We start from the raw sequence: 18403 nt of genomic DNA on the forward strand, positions 1-18403 counted from the left end.
AGTTTTGATAACTGGCGGAGCTGTGTCTCCACACTGTTCTGGACGGGCCTCAGCTCGTCTGCAGACTCATGTATGTTGGCTTCTTTCTTCTTGGCAGCTGTCTTCTGGGAAGAGAGTCTAGACAAACATAGAGGGATTGATTGATTGATTGATTGACTAGATGGCTTTCCATAATAATGAAGTGGAGCTACTTCAGGGGTGTTGATCCTTGATGGCTTTAGGGGGACGCTTGGACTCTGACCTCCACTGACAGGAGTCAGGCTTTGTTTGAAGGTCTCCATACCTCTCTTCTCTTGGCTTTGGAGAAACTGTTGATACAAACCAATTTGTACGATACATGTTTCTGGGTGGTTCCGAATTTCCAGCCTTACGTCCTCATGTTACAGGTTTGCCATTTCCTGTCTTCCTCAGATGAACCACAGAAGTTGGTAGTTATGGTGGTGGTCAGTGGGGGCCATTAAGTAGTGATCAGCTCTCCTGAGTAGTCCTGTAGCTGCACGGAGCCACTGGTAGGCTGCTCCTTCTGCCTCCACTCAGGTCTTCTGATGTTGGTGTTCTCTACACCTCACCTTCCTCACGGTTAGCTCCTCCTGCCTTCCCTCCTCCCTCCCACAAGACCTTCCCACTCATTTTATTTTTCTGTTTCTCTGTTCATCAGTCATGGCGTAGGCTGTCTAGTCAGAACCTGGTAAACCATGCTGCGCCGGCTGTTGGTGGGATCAGCCAAGGTAGCCAGACTGGGCCATGAGTTTGTAATGATGCCATGGACTGAAGAGGTGACAAGAAGTGACACTTACTGGGGAAACAAACAGCTTAAGCACTTGTTTTTTTATATAATGAATGGAGAATGGGGAGTGATTCTGTCTTACGTTTCAATAATTAAAACAGGATGATGAAACATTGAATAGTGGGACTAGAGAGATGGTTCAGTGGTTAAGAGAGTATGCTGCTCTTGCAGAAGATGGGAGTTCAAGTCCCAGCACCCACATTGGGTGCCTCACAGCTGCCTGTAACTCTAGCTCCACGGGATCTGACTGACTTCTTTTGTTCTCCACAATCACCTGCACGTATATGTAATCTACAGACACATGTATGTATCTATATACATAAATAAAATCTAAAAAGGGAAAGCACTGAAATAAAAAGGGAAGTGTATTAATTACTGGGGAACACATATACTCACTGGCACAGGTTCATATTTTTAAATTTATTTTTAAAGATAATTTTAAGTGTGTGTGTGTAAATATAGGTGTTTGTGGAGGTCAGGAGAGGGTGTATATCCTCTGTATTTGCAGGTTGTGAGCTACCTGACGTGGGTGCTGGGAATTCAGCCTGGGTTGTCAGTCACCACAGAGTCAGCTCTCTAGCCCCAGTACAGATTTTTAAATTCGGCTTTTAAATAAATAAAAAAAAATGAATAGAAAGAACTAGATCTGGAGGTGAGAAATATTTCATATCCTGTATAAAATGTTATTACTTGGACATGATGAAGAGTTTTTCCTTCCACCTGTAGTGGTTAGCATTCCCAACAGCTGCTTTGAACCTCGGTGCAGCTGCCCTCCTTCTGTGGAGGGAGATATCACCAGTTCATTCAATAGCATCTCAAAGACTTTGAAAATATGACTTCTGAGAGCTTTTAAAGCCTCATCCTTTGCCGTCGGATGCATAGCTGGAGACATTCTGTTATTTGTTGAGAAGAGAGTGGGAACTAGAAGCTCCTGCCCTGCTGCATGGGCCACAGTTGCTCCCTGGTCTTACTGTCTTTCTCAGTGTAATACCCACGTTTCCATTTTCTGTGATACTTCACAGCACTTAGATCTTTCTACTCAGTCCTTGGTATGCGCCTTATTTTTCAAAACAAGTTCTAGCATGCTTCATCTCAGCCATGGCTTCCTGAAGTGGCACCTTCATGCTTCATACTAGCACTAAAATGCATCTGGTGGTTGGATTTTGTTTGTAGTGCTGGCCAGACGAGCTGTGCAGGAGTACATCATTACATCAATTAAAGAAGTGCTGAGAATCCACTTCAACCGTGCGGTGGAGCTAAAGGTGAGACCCTGAGCCTGGGAGTCTGATGTCTGGCATGCTTTCTGGCTCTCATGGGGTGTGGTAAAAGCCCTGGCCTCTGCTCTTGGATTTTTCTCTCTCACTCTCCTCCTGGTAAACTATTTTTCCTTGGTATCTCCATTCACATGTCATTTTACCCTGTGTGGTGGGGCTGTGTTTGTAGAATTGGAATGGTCTGTCAGACCAGAGGCAGCATAGTTTGGGGAAACCTTAACTGTTTTGCTATCCTTGACTTACTTTAATAAGTGACTGGGGCTTATACTAGATTCCAGGGTAAGGATGCTTGTGTCTTTCTGTGCTTTCAATACAACTGAGATGGATTCCTGTACTGTTTATGCTATGCCCACTGACGGTATCCCCTTCCAGATGAGCTCAGAAAGCTGTGCTCTAACTAGTCCTGCCCCATGACTAACCAGAGGCTGAGCCATACTGGCCATGGGGCATGTTAAAAGCCTGGCACGAGCTAATAAGATATGTGGTGAATGTAAACTGCATGCCAGATCTCAAAAAATGCACCAGATACAGCAGTATCTCACTAATAATTTTTTGTAGTGACTACACATTAGAATGATGTTTTCTGTATTAAGTGAAATTAAAATTAGCTCTCCCTGTTTCTCTACCTTTAATGTGGCTGCCATATACTTGGAAATTGTTTAAGTGGCTGTCATCAGGTTATTTTAAACAGTGTGTCTTATTGAAACAACTGGCTTAAACATGACAGAAATCTTCAGTTTTCCATAATTCACTATTCAACCCATAGTATGGTCTGTCCTTTCTGGCTGCTTCTATGGTCCTGTTTCTGTGAAAAGGAATACGTCAAATGAAATCTTGATTTTGTTCGAAGCATTTCTCCTTCCATTTGAGCGACTGATTATTTTTTTCTATCCAACACGGTTTTCTCTAAGGTTGAATTGTCTTTCTAAAACTTTTTATTTCTCTAGGTTTATGAACTGTTCACAGACTTCACATTTCTGGTAACGTCTGGTCCTTTTGTTTACACGGCGATATCAGTCATCAACGTCCTGATCAATAGCAAACTTGTGCGTGGCCAAACGCCTTTAATCCTGTCTGTGAAGCCATCTTTCCTCGTGCCAGATCCCAGGTTTCAAGTTCAAACAGGTGAGACGAATGAGTATAGAGGTTTGGATTTGTATGTAGAATTTTATTTATTTTTTAACATGTGTGTGTGTGTGTGTGTGTGTATTTTAAGTTGGGGATGATGTACCAGTGAGATAGATGGCTCAGCAGGTGAAGGTGCCAAGCTTGAGACCTGGGTTTGACCCTGGGAACCCACATGGTAGAAAGGAGAGAACCTTTAGGTTGTCCTTTTGCTTCTGTGTGCTTGTGTACACATGCTTGTACACACACATACAGTCAATGTAAGAACTGAGGATTGTGCACACATGTAGTGCATAGACACGCAGGCGAAACACCCATCCATACACATAAAGATAAATACAATCTCAAAAAAAAAATTAAAAGTGAGTATTGTTCTTTTTTTATTCATTTATTTGTTGAGACAGTCTTGCTGTGGTCCTGGTCTGGACCTGAGCTTCTAGTTTTCAGCAAAGCATCTGACTTGGCCTTCTGAATAGCTAAGGCTTCTTTGTCCACAGGCCGCTTGCTGCAGCTGGGCCTGTTACTAACGACAGTAACAACATCTTTATGATTATAGAAAAAAGTCAAGTGTACACACAGGCACTCAGTATCGTTTAATGAGCCTCCATGTGTCATTATATGTTCTCAACAGTCTTTTAGTTCCTTCTGTGTGTGTGTTTTCACGTGTGTGTGTGTGCAGTATGTGCACATGTGTGTGGAGGCCAGAGTACAGCCTTAGGGTTAGTCCTTGGGTGCTGTCCCCCTTGTTTTTTGAGACAGGCTATCTCACTGACCGGGAGCTCATCAGCTAGGCTAGGCTGTCTGCCTGTCTCAGACTCCCTGGCACTGTGATGACAAACAAGCACCCCTGGCCTTTTAAATGTGGATTTTGGGTATGCACCCCAGGTCCTCATACTTAAGGCAAGGCACCTTACTGATCAAACTATCTCCCCTTCCTAATAATCTTTAATTCTTAGAGTTTTCTACCTTCTCTCCCATCTACTTCTCTTTACTTTATAATAAATCTTAAAGACCATATATATATGTTCACTCCCGTGGTTCAGCCTGTACTTCTACAAGAAAAGGATTATTAAACACAGATGCACATCTGTCCATATGCTCACACTCCCTAAAGTTAGCCATGACTGCTTAATATCTTATTTAACCTTTATTATGGACATTTTCAATCATGAGCAAAAGTAGAATACATAACATCAAATTCACATGTTTATTAATAAGTTTAAAAGTTAATCAAGATTTTTACCAGTTTTCAGCAAAATTGGTAAAACCTTTTTGAAGATGCAGGAATGTTTTAGTGTAACGCTGGATGTCACGTCATTTTACCTATTTGTACTTCATAACTCATCTGTAATGAACATTAAAATTTTGAGATGTTTATGAGTTGCATCTTTTGATGTGTAGATTTTCAATTGGACTTGAACTCCCGGTCACAAGTGATTTTTCTGGCTCCACCTTCTAATTTGCTGAGCCCATAGGCATGCCAATCACCTTCATGTTGGCTCTGCCTCCTAATTCTCTGAGCCCACAGGCATGCCAATCACTATGTTGTATGTGTTCATATGGTTGGCTTCCTACATTCTACGACACGAAACTTTGAAATACTATGACTCATCTGTGGCTCAGAAAGCAACCAGGCAGCCTCGAACTGTAACCTGAAGAAGTAGTTGAGTAGCCCCGTCTCAGGAACTTGGTCCATTGAGCAAGCATACAGGTCTTTGTGGCCTTGGAAACTCCTTGTTGGCCTACACTAAGCAGCTTCATTCCCAGAGATGCCCTCAAAATAAATGAACTTTGCAGCCTCTTCCCATCAGAGCTCTCTGTCTACCTCAGACCCTGACAGTCACTCTGCGTTATTGTCAGGAGTACTGTGGTACACCCATCATGACCCACTGGGGTAGCCTTGTCCCCAAACAACCTATGGAGACTGACATGTATCCCACAGTTGGTGCAGTCTATGGACTTTGCAGCCTAGGCCATTACGACACTTGGAGACCCAGCCTGTGATGATTATAGGTGACATTTTGCAGCATAACGTTTCCAGCTGGTACCATAGGACACATGGCAGGAGAAAGCCATCCTATTAAATTGGTAGAAGTGGTACTGGAGAGATGGCTCAGCAGTCAGGAGCACATGAATCTGACTCCCAGCTCCTCTATGCTGTGACTCACATTTGCTGTAAGCAGCTCTGAGGTGTCCATTGCCCTCTTCTGGCTTCCACGGGCACCTGCATCCCTCGTGTGCGCCCTCATGATTAAAAATAAAGCCTCATGATTAAAATACAATAGGCAATGAACCCAGTAGGCATACAAATATTAATATTGGGAGACAGGGGGATGAAGGAACAAGACACCATGATACCGCAAAGGGAACACAGTAACGCTTAACGACAGACCCTAAAGAAAAAAGATATTGATGGATTATTTGGAAAAGAAGTTGAAGAACAAAATTTTTAAAGAAAAAAATGTCCATACTGTCAAGTAATCTGTAGGTTCATGGCAATTCCTATGAAAATACTAGTGGCAGTTTCCCACAGGTATGAGGGAACAGGGAGGGCTTTTGAAACTTGTATGGAATCCAAAGAAAAGCAAAACCCCCAAAGAGAACAAATGTAATAGCCTGAGTGAAAAAGAATGCTGGAGGCATTATAATACCCGATCGTAAAATATATTACAAAGTGATAGCAACCAAACCGCCATGGCGTTGCAGAAGAGCGGACATGGAGACCAGAGCAGAACAGAAAGTGCAGAAATAGACTCACTGATTTTTGACAGAAGGAACAAGAACATATATTGATGAAAACAGAGTCTCTCTCTTCAGTAAACCACACAAGGAAAACTGGATGTCTTTATAGAAGAGGGAAAAACCAAGCCCTCTCTCAACATACTTTAAAAAGAAAAAAGAGCTCTCAAAAATAAGAGACCAAAATGTGAGATTTTTAACCTATAAAGCTTGTTGGAGCCACTGAAGAAGTGCTTTTAGGATATTTGTTTGGGTAAAGTTGGGTTTTTCTTTTATTTTTTGTTTTTTTGGATAGGACCATGAAAGTCTATGTACCCAGAGCAGAAATTGAGCAATGGGTCACATTAAGTGTTTTTGTATTGTGTCAGCAGCTATGAACAGAGTGAGGAGACAGCCTACAGAATGAAAGCGTATCTTCAAGGCATTCACTTCCAGAATATGCAGGGGGCTCAGACAAGTGAGCAGCAAACCCCTTAAGTTATCCAGTTTTAAAAGCAGGCAGGCTGAGGAGGCGGCTTTGTAAAGGGCTTGTTGTGCAAGCCTGAAGACTGGAGTTTGCTCCTCTGTGTGAAGCTGAGTGGGAAGCTCTACAAGCCCAGCACTGGGGACACCGATACAAGAGGGTCCCTGGGGCTTGCTAACCAGCCAGTCTAGCTGGGTCACCAACGTCCAGATTCAGTGAGATACCATGTCTCCAAAATAAGGTGTAAAACAATTGAAGAAGCCTCCTGACGCCAACTTCTGGCGTCCATATGCATGTGTAGACCCCTCCCTTGCACTCCTTCCCGCACACAATGGGCAAATTGCCAGAATAAACATTTTTTTGAGGCAGGATATACAAATGGCCAGTAAAGATATGAAAAAAATGCCCAGCGCCACGAATCAGAGAGATAAATGAAAACTAGCTATCCTCTTGCTTAACATCTTATTCAAAAGAGGATATTAGCCAGTCAGTGCTGATGAGGATGCAGGGAAAGGTGATTTCATACATGTTGTATTTTGTTTGTTTAGATCTTGTGTGTGTGTGTGTGTGTGTGTGTGCATGCCTGTGCATGCGTACTTTATTAGTAATTGTACATATAACCGTCAGCCTTTCTACCTATGTCCCAGTTCCTGAATAATGACTCGGAGGCTTATTATTTATTAATAAATGCCTAGGCCTTAAGCTAGGCTTGTTCCCACTAGCTTCTACCTTATCATGCCATTTGTACTAAGTTTTGCCATGTGGCAGGTTACCTCTCAGTTTCATACATCCAGCTTCCTCCATGTCTGAGTGGTGAGTCCTTCTGTGCCTCACTCTATCCCAGAGTTCCTCTCTCTCTGCTGGATGTCCCGCCTTCAGCTCTACCCCTTGCTATAGACCATCCGCTGTTTATTTTGGCCAATCAGAAGGCAAGGAAGGACAGAGACAGATCTTGACATAGTACAAATAAACTCTATCCTTCCATCTCCCCCTTGTAGCATGCACATGAAGATTAGAGGACAATGTGTGGCATTTAGTTCTCTTCTTCCACCACATAGTTTCTGCCTTAGTTTGGGTTGTACTGCTGTGAACAGGCAACACGACCAAGGCATCTCTTATATGGATAACATTTAACTGGGGCTGGCTTACAGGTTCAGAGGTTCAGTCCATTATCATCATGGTGGGAGCATGGCTGCATCCAGGCAGGCATGGTGCAGGAGGAGCTGAGAGTTCTACATCTTCCTCTGAAGGCTGCTAGCAGATACTGGCTTCCAGGCAGCTAGGATGAGGGTCTTATAGCCCACACTCACAGGGACACACCTACTCCAGCAAAGCCACACCTTCTAACAGTGCCACTCCCTGGGCCGAGCATATACAAATCGTCCCAGTTTCCCAGGATCAAACTCATATCATCAGGGATAAATGGCAAGTGCTTTTACCCACGGATCCTTCTTGCTGGCTCTGACTTGTTTCTATTTTTTAAAAAAATATGTATTTATCTGTGTGTTCGTGCATGCGCTTACAGTGAGTTTAAATGCACCACAAAAGCCAGAGGGCATTAGATTGTCTGGATCTGGAGTTATAGGAGGTTGTGAGTCACCTGATACGGGTTTTAGGAGCCAAACCCAAGTCCTCTGCAAGAGCAATAAGGCTTTCTGTTAACCACTAGGCTCTTTCTCCAGCCTCTGCTTGTTTGTTTGTTTTTGAAGACCAGGTCTTGTTATGTAGTTCACCCTGGTCTCACTTTCATCCCCTGATCATATAATATTGATTATACAGATATTATAGACAGCTAAAAGTTTACTATATGGCCCAGGAGTCACGTTGCTGCATGTAAGCACACCAAAGTTAGTATGTTGAAGAGATAGCACTTGTGTCCTTTTGTAGCTGTATTCACAATAGCAAGATAGGCAGCCACCCTCTGTGTTCATTGACAGATGGATAGATGAAGAATTGTTGCACACGCACATAAATGAACATTAGCCACAAAGAACAACACCCCTCTGTTTGCACGCATGGAACTGCAGGACGTTGTGCTAACTATACTATCAGAAGTGGAAAGCCAAGTGCCACGTGTTCTCACTTCACTTGTGGAACGGGATCGGAAAGTGGAGGGTATTAGAGTGTTGTCCAGACGGAATCTCGGGAGGAAAGGCTGAGGGGGGAGGGCGAAACCTCGCAGCCTGTAGCTGGATAGGAGGAGTTACTTGGTGTCTTGTGACTTAGTAGGATAAATGTGGTTGACAGCTAATAGCTATACATTTAATTTTTAAAAAACCTTCATTTTTATCTTAAGTGTGCCAGTGTTCTGCCTGCATCTGCCTGTGCACCACGTGTGTGCAGTGCCCTCAGGGACCAGAAGAGGATGTTGTGAGCTCCCATGTGGATTCTGGGAACTGAACCTGGGTTCTCTGGAAGAACAACCAATCACCACTGAGCCATCTCTCCAGCCCCCAGCTCTGTATTTCAGAATAGCCAGTAGGGCTGGTTTTGAATATTCTGGACACAAATAATAAATTTCTGAGCAACAGATACTTCATTGTGTGCATGGGTTAAAATGTTACACTCTAGCCATAAATATGCAAAAGAGAGAAAACAGACTCCTGTCACTCATCATCATTACTGTGTTAACTAGGAGCCAAAAGTATGTCTTACAAGGCTGTCTGTCAAAACACTGGGGTGAAGAAGATGGCTCCGCTGGGATTCCGTTCCCAGCACCTGCATGGTCGCTCACAACCATCTGTAAGTTCAGTTCCAGAGGATCCGATGCCTCTCCTGGCACCGTGCACCCATGAAGTACAGACATACATGCAAGCAAAACATCCATACACATAAAATATAAATAAGCAAATATTAAGAAATAAGAGCCCACGGTGCTTGATCTCAGGCAGTGGGCGAGCTGGTTTGTTTCAGTTCTGTCCCCTCCTTCATTCCTAGTCTAAGCGGAACCTTGCTCATGGGACTCTTAATTGCTGTCTTTCTTTTTAGTACTGCAGTTCGTGCCTCCGAGTGTCGATACTGGCTTCTGCAACTTCACTCAGAGCATTGAGAAAGGCCTGGTGACAGCTCTTTTTGAAGTGAGGAAACACCAGGGAACATATAACCTCACAGTGCAGGTGAGACCCCCTCCCATTGCGCGTGCACACACACACACACACACACACACACCCGCAGGGCAGAGAGAACTGTCTTCTACAGAAGTCCATTTGAGATGCACTCTCCATGCTGGGCATACTGTCACACAGCATACATCCTGACACTTGGGAGGCCGAGGCAGGCGGACCTCTGTGAGTTCAAGGCCAGCCTGGTCTACAGAGTGAGTTTCAGGACAGTAAGGGCTACATAGTGAGATCCTGTCCCCAGGGGGAAAAAGAAAAAGATGTGTCCTCCAATGGAGAGAAGCCATGTGGGCCAGGGCTGACCTTTGGCAAGGTGTGGGGTCTACAGCGTGACTTCAGAGTGACGGCAAATCAGGACAACTCACCCTAGTCAGAGAGAGCTAAAGCGAGATGGTCATATGCAGGCAAGTCAAGAATGCTCCACATAGGAGTGGCATTAGCTGCACAGTCAGTGAGGCAGTGCCTGAGCACACTTTGCTTTTCCAGCAGGTCAGATAGCCTAAATCTCAAAGGCTTGGTGCTGGGTCGTTTGAGGTGACGGGGCGTTTGGATTTATTTGGAATATGTTGCGTAGACTTTACTCGTCGGGTTTCTCTAACCTGAAAATAGGAAATGATCCAAAACCTAGAACCGTCTGGGCATTGGTATGATGCTCTGAAGTTTTGGACTTTGGTGCACTTTGGTCTGCATGCCAGGGACGCTCTCCCTGCGTCCGCGGGGCTCTTTGGGCTGCAGCATCTCCGTCTGAACGTAGAGGATTCTGTTGATCGGCAGACTGGCTTCACGCGCATTCTGTTCAAAGTGCTGGTGTTTTATGACCCCTCCCGCTCTCTGCTCCCTTTCTGACATGACTGTTAACTCTAGACTTTGTGCTCCTTCATTTTCCTCATGCAGGAAGGATCTTTCCGTTCTCCGTTAGAGATTTTGGAAAGTCTGTCCTCCGAGTCACTAATTTTGCCTTCAGCCATGTCCATTCATACTGAAGTCTCTGAGTAGTCATTTTCCCCGTGGCTCTTTGTTCCTTTTTCATTATAACCTTTGCCAAGACGTGAGAGAGTGACCTTCAGGGTCTCTCGGGATATTAAGTAGGATTTTAAAAGGTTTTCTTCTCTTTCTTCTATGTTGTTCTTACACATGTCTGTCTTCTTGGAAGTATTGTTCTGTATGCCAATCTTTGTGCTTGGCTTTTGTGCTGTTTTTCTGTGTCTTCAGGCCCAGGGTTAGTAGGTGGTTGATTGGTGGTGAGGATGGAGAACGGAGTTAATTTTAGATGCTGGCCTGGCTGTTCCCTTAGGCTGTGGAGGTTGCTTCTGTGTCAGCCCCGTCTCCTGATGGGAGAATTCTTGAGAGCTTGGGAGCTGGGTAGCATGTCCCACAGTACACCAAAGTGCAGGGTTCTGTCTACAGTTCTGTAGTTGTGTAGCCTGTGGTTAAAGACCTAGGCAGACTGGCTCTACCCTGGGGATGGATCCCTGCTGAGCGTTTTCCACGGCTCAGACTCCTCTCCTTTCCTCTTTGGTCCTCTTCTGTGTCTCCTATGCCCTGGTGTGCACTGGAGTTTATTGAGTCCTGCCTTCCTTGTGGTTAGTCTTAACCCACAAGAGAGAGGCCTTTGGTCTCCTCTGGGAAGGGCTTTCCTTAGATGGCAGTTCCTTGGGCTGTTCTAGGTGATGGTCCTGCTGGTGACTGTGGTGGCCTGGATGTGGAGCTAGCAAGAAGAGGAAGGCTCAGTTCACTCTTGGTGTGAAGCCTCTTAATTAGCTGTACTGAGTCCTGCTCTATAACCTACATCTGGTATCAAATCCTCTCCTGTGTGTGTGTGTGTGTGTGTGTGTGTGTGTGTGTGTGTGTGTGCGCGCGTGCGCTCTCCAGGCCCTCGAATGTGAATGAGGCTATTTTAGCCTGTGTGTGTGTTTAGGGTCTTGGTTCTCTCTGTTCTGGTTTATTTCAGCACAGTTCAGTCCTTTTCTTCATCTACTAGAATTTGACAGACCTCTGGTTTTCCTCCATTCTCCGTGCTGTGGGGATTTATTGCCCTTTGTTCGGCTTACTGCTATTTCTGTGGGATTTGGGGTTGGGGGGAGGGGCGGGACACTAAATGCTCACATTCAACTTCGTCACTTAATGTAAAAAACATTTCCAGCGAACAGAGTGTTTCAAGTCTCACAGAAAGGGATCAAGGTTAGAAAATCAGCTCCCTTTCCTTTTAAAATTTTACCTCCTTTTGAGTCAGGCTTGGAGACACACATCTGTAACCCCTGCATTCTGAGGCAAGAAGGTCTAGGCCTGGGTAGTGTAGAGAGACATCATCTTTAAAAACCAAAACAAGATAAAATATTCCTTCGCTTTACCCCCTTTGAAGAACACTGATCAGAGACCTCATGATCGGTGTCACAGTCAGGCCTTCAGCTCCATATGCTATTCTAGAAGCTCCTTCTGCCTTCCTTCTTTCAGATTGTGAATGTCACCATTGCTTCTTCGAGGGTGGCTCCCCGGAGGGGCCCAGTGAATATTATCTTTGCTGTTAAAGGCTCGCAAGGTTTTCTGAATGGGTCGGAGGTGAGCGATCTGCTGAGGAACCTGACGGTGGTGGAGTTCAGCTTCTACCTGGGGTACCCGGTGCTACAGATCGCAGAGCGTGAGTACTTATGGATCCTTCGAGGCCCTGGGGAAGGGACTGCCAGCATTTTTGCTGGTGGATGTCTACTTTAAAATATTGTTAACTTTAAGTAGAGACTCGATTCTTCTAGAGTGCTTTTGGGTTCACAGGGACTGGGTGCAGAGGATCCTTCTTATGCTCACTCATGCATGGGAAGTCCCTTCCGTAACGTCCCATTGACCACAGCCAGTGGACATATACCGACATGGTGGCCCCTCCAGGGTCTTAGGTTTATGATCAGGCTCAGGCCCTGTGCTACACTCCTTGCAGTTTAATGAGTGTTTCGTGCAACGTACCTGCTTTCATATGTTAAACACAGTAGGCTTACTGGGACTTTTCCCCTCTGGACATATTTGACTGAACTCCGGAATAAAGTCAGGACGCCTCAAGCCCAGCCAGGGTGGACTCCAGAGCCCTTCTCTGCCCCTGTGCCTCCCTTTCCTGTTTGCTTTTGAGAATAAAGGGACACACTATGTAAACAGTGCCCTGGCTCTAGAGAATCTGAAACTCCAGGGGAGCAGCTCTGTTTTCAGGGAGAAGCTGGCGAGGATATTTAACTGCAGAAAGGCAGTGGAGGTGGGTTTTGGAGAGGTGGAGCCAGGGAATGGAACTTCCTGGGTCCTCACTTGGTGGTGCTTATACAATGATGCATTTCCTCAAACCTATGAGACTGGAGGCCAAAAGAGTAGACTTTATTGTGTATTAAGTTAAAAAAATAAGCTGGGTGTGTGGCGCACGCCTTTGATCCCAGCACTTGGGAGGCAGAGGTAGGCGGATTTCTGAGTTCAAGACCAGCCTGTTCTACAAAGTGAGTTCCAGGACAGCCAGGGCTACACAGAGAAACCCTGTCTCAAAATAAACAAATAAATAAATAAGATTAAAAAGAAAAAAGTAATAAATGAAAACAGAACCTTACTTCCTGGTTGAAGCAGTCAGATTTCCAGGCAGTTGGGGAGAAGTGGGGGATGCTTACTTCAGAAAGTAGTACATTCCAAAGTCAGGGGAAGGCAAATTAATAAAATCCTTTTTGAAAACAGACTAGCCAATTCTTTTTTTTTTTTTTTTTTTTTTTGAGACACTAGCTATATCACTCGATGTCCTGGAACTCACTCTGTAGAGCAGGCGGGCCTAGAACTCAGAGATCTACCTGCCTCTGCCTTCCAAATGCTGGGATTAAAGGCGTGCGCCACCACTGCCCGGCTTAACTCATGATTCCTAATGTTTCTCAATATATTACTAATTAAATTAAGAAGAACAAACTATAGAACTGGAGAGTAGTGGGCTACAGAGATAGCTTAGTGATTAGAACCCATACATAGAGTTCTCGCAGAGGACCCAAGTTCAGTTCCCAGCAGTCACACCTGTGGTTGCTTCTCCAGGGGCTCTGATACCCTCTTCTGGTCTCTCAGAGCACCTTACGCTCACGTGTGCACAAACCTACATAAATACTCTCTCTCTCTCTCTCTCTCTCTCTCTCTCTCTCTCCCTCACACACACACACACACACACACACACACACACACGATTAAAAATAAACCATAAAACATGCTGTCTTAGTCAGGGTTTCTATTCCTGCACAAACATCATGACCAAGAAGCAGTTGGGGAGGAAAGGGTTTATTCAACTTACACTTCCATACTGCTGTTCATCACCAAAGGAAGTCAGGACTGGAACTCAAGCAGGTCAGGAAGCAGGAGCTGATGCAGAGGCCATGGAGGGATGTTCTTCACTGGCTTGCCTTGTCTGACTTGCTCAGCCTGCTGTCTTATAGAACCCAAGACTACCAGCCCAGAGATGGTCCCACCCACAAGGGGCCTTTCCCCCTTGATCACCAGTTGAGCAAATGCCTTACAGCTGGATCTCCTGGAGGCATTTCCCCAACTGAAGCTCCTTTCTCTGTGATAACTCCAGCTGTGTCAAGTTGACACCCAAAACCAGCTAGTATACATGCATATAGAAAAGTAGATAGGAGTGAAGTTATTTATATGCAACAATTTTGATTTTGAACAATATATGTACATACAGCTAAAACAATAGAAGTCTGAGCAGGAGTACACAGAGACAGCTCCCAGCAAGCCAAAACCTGCTTCCCTTTACGCTGAGGCATTGCTGAGAAAGCCCTTAGCTCTGAAGAACACAGCTTGCAAATCCTTTGCTACACAACATAAAACAGCACACACAGGAGACGTTGCAGTGACCTTGTTGATACAGCGGTCAGTGATGAGGCTGGGGAAACGCCTTTCTCATCCTTCCTTCTCCTATGGACAAGATGCTCAGAAACTGGTGCCTGCCAACCTTCACACTTGCCGTATTTTGTCATCTCCTAGTGCTGTCGCGTAGGAAGGATAATGTGTTATGATTTAAGAATGCTTAACTTACCTTCCTGGCCAGTGAAAACATGTTTCTTACAGATTTTTCTCCCTCTCTGACTCTCCTTTTTATAGCCTTCCAATACCCGCAGCTCAATTTATCTCAGTTACTGAAGTCCTCTTGGGTCAGAACAGGTATGTTCAACTTACGTAACGTTTGGAGAACTAGACAACATGGAGTCTGTGAGGGCATATGGGGGTTGACATGACCCTCCTGTTTCCCAAATTTGGGACAAGATGTACTTTAAATTTTTGGCAGAGAATGAACGAAAATCGGGTTTGATTTGGGCCATGGGAGTGTGTCCTGCTGGGTTATGGCACAGAAAGAGTTTCTTTTAAAATTCATACATCAACTCCAGGGCAGAATCTACCCGAACCCGCAGTCACCTGACCTGAGACAGGGTGGTGCACAAAAGCAAGGGTATTTTTCTTCTGAAAGTGTTGTCTAGATGAATAAAGTAGTTTGGGGACCCGGGTTAGTCATTTAGACAGAGTTGATACGGCCATAGATGAGCCTTAGATAGACCGAGGTCATAACATTTCAGTGCAAGGCTCTCTGACCTGGCTCTGGAACTCTAAGAGACAGTGACACAGTCCCAAGTCCCAGTGTGCAAGCAGCCAGTGGCCAATCATAAGGAAAGAATGTGTTTAAGTAGTGATTGACACCGTTTGTGGGGCTCAGCTCTTGCCAGGTGCGTTGGGCTCTGAAGCCCTGTGTGGGAGACCTCTTTGCACATTGCATAGTGACCTTAGAGGGCTGAACTGACTTGCCCAGAGATGGACCTCAGACAGAATTGAAACCAGTTTGGCTGCAAGTGCTGTTGCCCCCATCAGCTAAAGGATAAGCTGACTTATCAGTTCAGATATGCTTGTCTGATAGAGACAGCAAGAAGAAAGCAGATCGCCTCTGTACAAGGGAGACTATAAATCCCTGCCCAAAACCAAGATAAGACCTCAGACTATCCCAGGCTGACAGGATACTTGTCTGATCTTAGGGAATGCTCTGTATTTAGCTCTCCCACAGCGCTGAGTTCCTGGGCCCACTTGTCTTCAGTTTGCCATGGACTGGGGCCACTCTGGGGGACCTTTACCTGTCTAGGGATTAGTGTCTCGTGGTCCTTTTCTATGGATGTTTGCACATGCGCACACATCCCGAGGCCATCCCTGTCTGTGCTGACTTACCCTGAGTGCTTTGTGCTTCTTGCTGAACACAGTCCTCCTGGGCGTAGTGGAAAAACAGCTCCATAATGAAGTGTTTCCAGCCGAGATGGAGCGCAAACTGGCCCAGCTGCTCAGCGAGGTGCCCACCCGAAGACGCATGTGGCGGAGAGCCACTGTCGCTGCTGGGAACAGCGTGGTACAGGTACTACTTACTGAAGGAAGGAGGGTTGGGAGCAGAGGAGAAGCCCACTGGAAAAAGGCTGTTTTCGTGCAAGCGGGAAAATCCTGGTGTAAAATGACGGTACTACTGAATGAATGTGGCAGCCTTGCAAGACAACTCAGAGTCCAGACAGAAACCTTGGCTATTGGTGGGCCTAGCCCTGGACTACAAGGAGCATAGTAGAGAACTTACCACTGGGTTCCTATATCATCATAAGGCGATGGTTTTGAAGAGCAAATTTTTAACTCACCAACAGTTGATCTTGTTGTATGGCACTGGTGGCATCTTAGAGAGGAGTCACTGATCGGGGACAGTCCTCAGCAGATAGAGAAGGGCATTTTCTGCCCTCTGTTCTGGCATCTTGCCCTCCCCACCTCCTGCCAGCCTAGTTGTCTTTTGTTACCCCTAAATTGTCTTCACTATGGGGACTGGGCAGATAGGCCACAGAGGCAGATTTGTTTGAATTGGAAAATGACCTATTTAAAAAACACACATACTCACAGAACATTAGAGGCGGGGCTGTTATTTAATCCTGTCTCTGTGTGAATGGTGTGAATTTTCTTTCTTTACCGCTTACAGACTTGGAAGATCACAGGAAAACGGGGTTCACCGAACATTTCTGAAACACAAAACTGGGGTGAAACTCAGCAGTGAAGTTGGTGGTGGGCAGGGGAGGGAGTGCTGGTGTTGAGAACAAGATAATGGAAGTGACGTGGGCAGGCCAAGGTACCGGTTTTGCCTAGAAAGAGCATCTGTGTTCCCCAGCATTCTCACCGAATTTGTCCCTCTCAGTCTTGCTTGCTGTTCCCCATTCAGAAACATGGCCTCTTAGGTTCCCAAGATAGCTCCCTTGCAAGATACACTCATACTAGGGAAGTTTACAAAGTACTAAGGTTTTGAATATTTGTTTATAATTATGTATATGTGTGCAGACGTGTGGACGTGAATGAAGGCTCCTGTTGGGTGCTTCTGAAGCTGGAGTTAGGGTTGGCTGTGAGCTACCCAACGAGGGTTCTGAGACTTGAACTTGAGTCTTCCAGAGCAGCGCATGCTCTTAACCACTGAGCCATATTTCCAGGCCAAAATATTAAGTAAGATTTAAAACATTATAAACAGAAAAAGAAAGGAAAAAGCACTAATAAATGTAATCATTAAAAAAGAAAAAACATACTGCAAATAAACATTAAAATGAATTATGAAGGTCTCACCTTGTTCGGTAGCCAAAGCCTCATCCAGTTCAAGGGCTGAGTTTGCGTATGAAGCAGCTACAGAGGTCAGGTATTAAACTGGATACCCGAGCTCCTAAAGGTAAAAATATCACATCTGTGGGAGTCAACCGCGCCTTCCTTCACAGACCAAGGCCACCTGACACATGGCCTAGAGGCTCCTCTCTGTGTCTGCTCTCCCTTAACATGACCAAGGTACCTGAACCTTATTTGTGGCCATGAACACTGAACCAGGGCTCCTGAGATGGCACTTGCTGCCAAGTCTGATGATCTGAGTTCAGTTCTCAGGCGTCACGTGGTGCTCCCACCTGCCCGAGGAGGGCCAGCCTGGTCTACACAGACAGCTCCAGGCCTGCCTAGGACCTGCCTGAGGAGGGCCAGCCTGGTCTACACAGACAGCTCCAGGCCTGCCTAGGGTGCACAGTGACACCTTGTTTTCCCCTACTCTAAAAATTAATAAAAAAAAAAAAAGAAAATACTGAGCCAACATAACTGTTTAGGAATTAGGGAATGGGTATAAACAAATCGTTATATATTAGAATATTCTCCAGCCATTAAAAAATTTTGCTCCTATAGCTGGAGAGATGGCTCAGTGGTTAAGAGCACTGGCTGCTCTTCTAGAGGTCCTGAGTTCAATTCCCAGCAACCATGTGGTGGCTCACAACCATCTGTAATGGGATCCGATGCCCTCTTCTGTCATGCAGGTGTGCATGAAGAACACTCGCACATAAAATACATAAATAGTGAAAAAGGAGGAAGGAAAAGAGATGGGCTCTGGTGAAAGGTGCTGAAGAGAGAGACAGGAGCAAGAAGAACAATTCTGATAGTAACAGAGAATCCACAGGAAATGCACTCAGATCTTTAGAGAGGTTTTCTTTAATTGATTGAAAGAGATTTTCATTTTATTCTCTACAGTCTTGTATACATGCTTTTCAAAGTTTCTCCACTGGGCCATACAATTTGTATAAGGTGCATATATTTATAGTCACCCCAGTGGTTGACTGGGGGATACCTTGTATATTGTGGTTCCTGATATAAAAATGATTAGTCACCATCCAGGAAGAATGCTGGGATTAGATTTTCTGATGGCTCCTTCCAGACAGGATAGCTTGCAGAGTCTTTATTCAAAGTAGCCACTACTGAGAATGAGATTTCTATAAGACGTTGTAGCTTCTAAATCCCACGGACTTTTTAATATAAAAGTTAGAAGTAAAGACAGATACGATCTACTCAAGTTTTCAGTGGTCCTTGCATACCATTT

The 18403-nt window shown here is 45.1% G+C and overlaps 1 protein-coding gene across 17 annotated transcripts in view; it reads left to right on the forward strand.

Annotated features, from left to right (window-relative positions):
- The window catches only part of Kiaa1549 (KIAA1549 ortholog), a 160107-nt gene that overhangs the window by 59216 nt on the left and 82488 nt on the right, over positions 1-18403 (forward strand). For all 17 annotated transcript variants that reach the window (XM_085840714.1, XM_085840719.1, XM_085840713.1 and 14 more), the window contains exons 3-8: positions 1961-2049; positions 3009-3186; positions 9377-9504; positions 11962-12145; positions 14611-14670; positions 15750-15898. In XM_085840714.1, the coding sequence (XP_085696840.1) occupies positions 1961-2049; positions 3009-3186; positions 9377-9504; positions 11962-12145; positions 14611-14670; positions 15750-15898 (788 nt within the window). The remainder of the gene's footprint in view (positions 1-1960; positions 2050-3008; positions 3187-9376; positions 9505-11961; positions 12146-14610; positions 14671-15749; positions 15899-18403) is intronic.

This window comes from Mus caroli, unplaced genomic scaffold (assembly GCF_978045245.1).
Source record: "Mus caroli unplaced genomic scaffold, Mus_caroli_1 scaffold_7, whole genome shotgun sequence".
Classification (NCBI taxonomy): domain Eukaryota; kingdom Metazoa; phylum Chordata; class Mammalia; order Rodentia; family Muridae; genus Mus; species Mus caroli.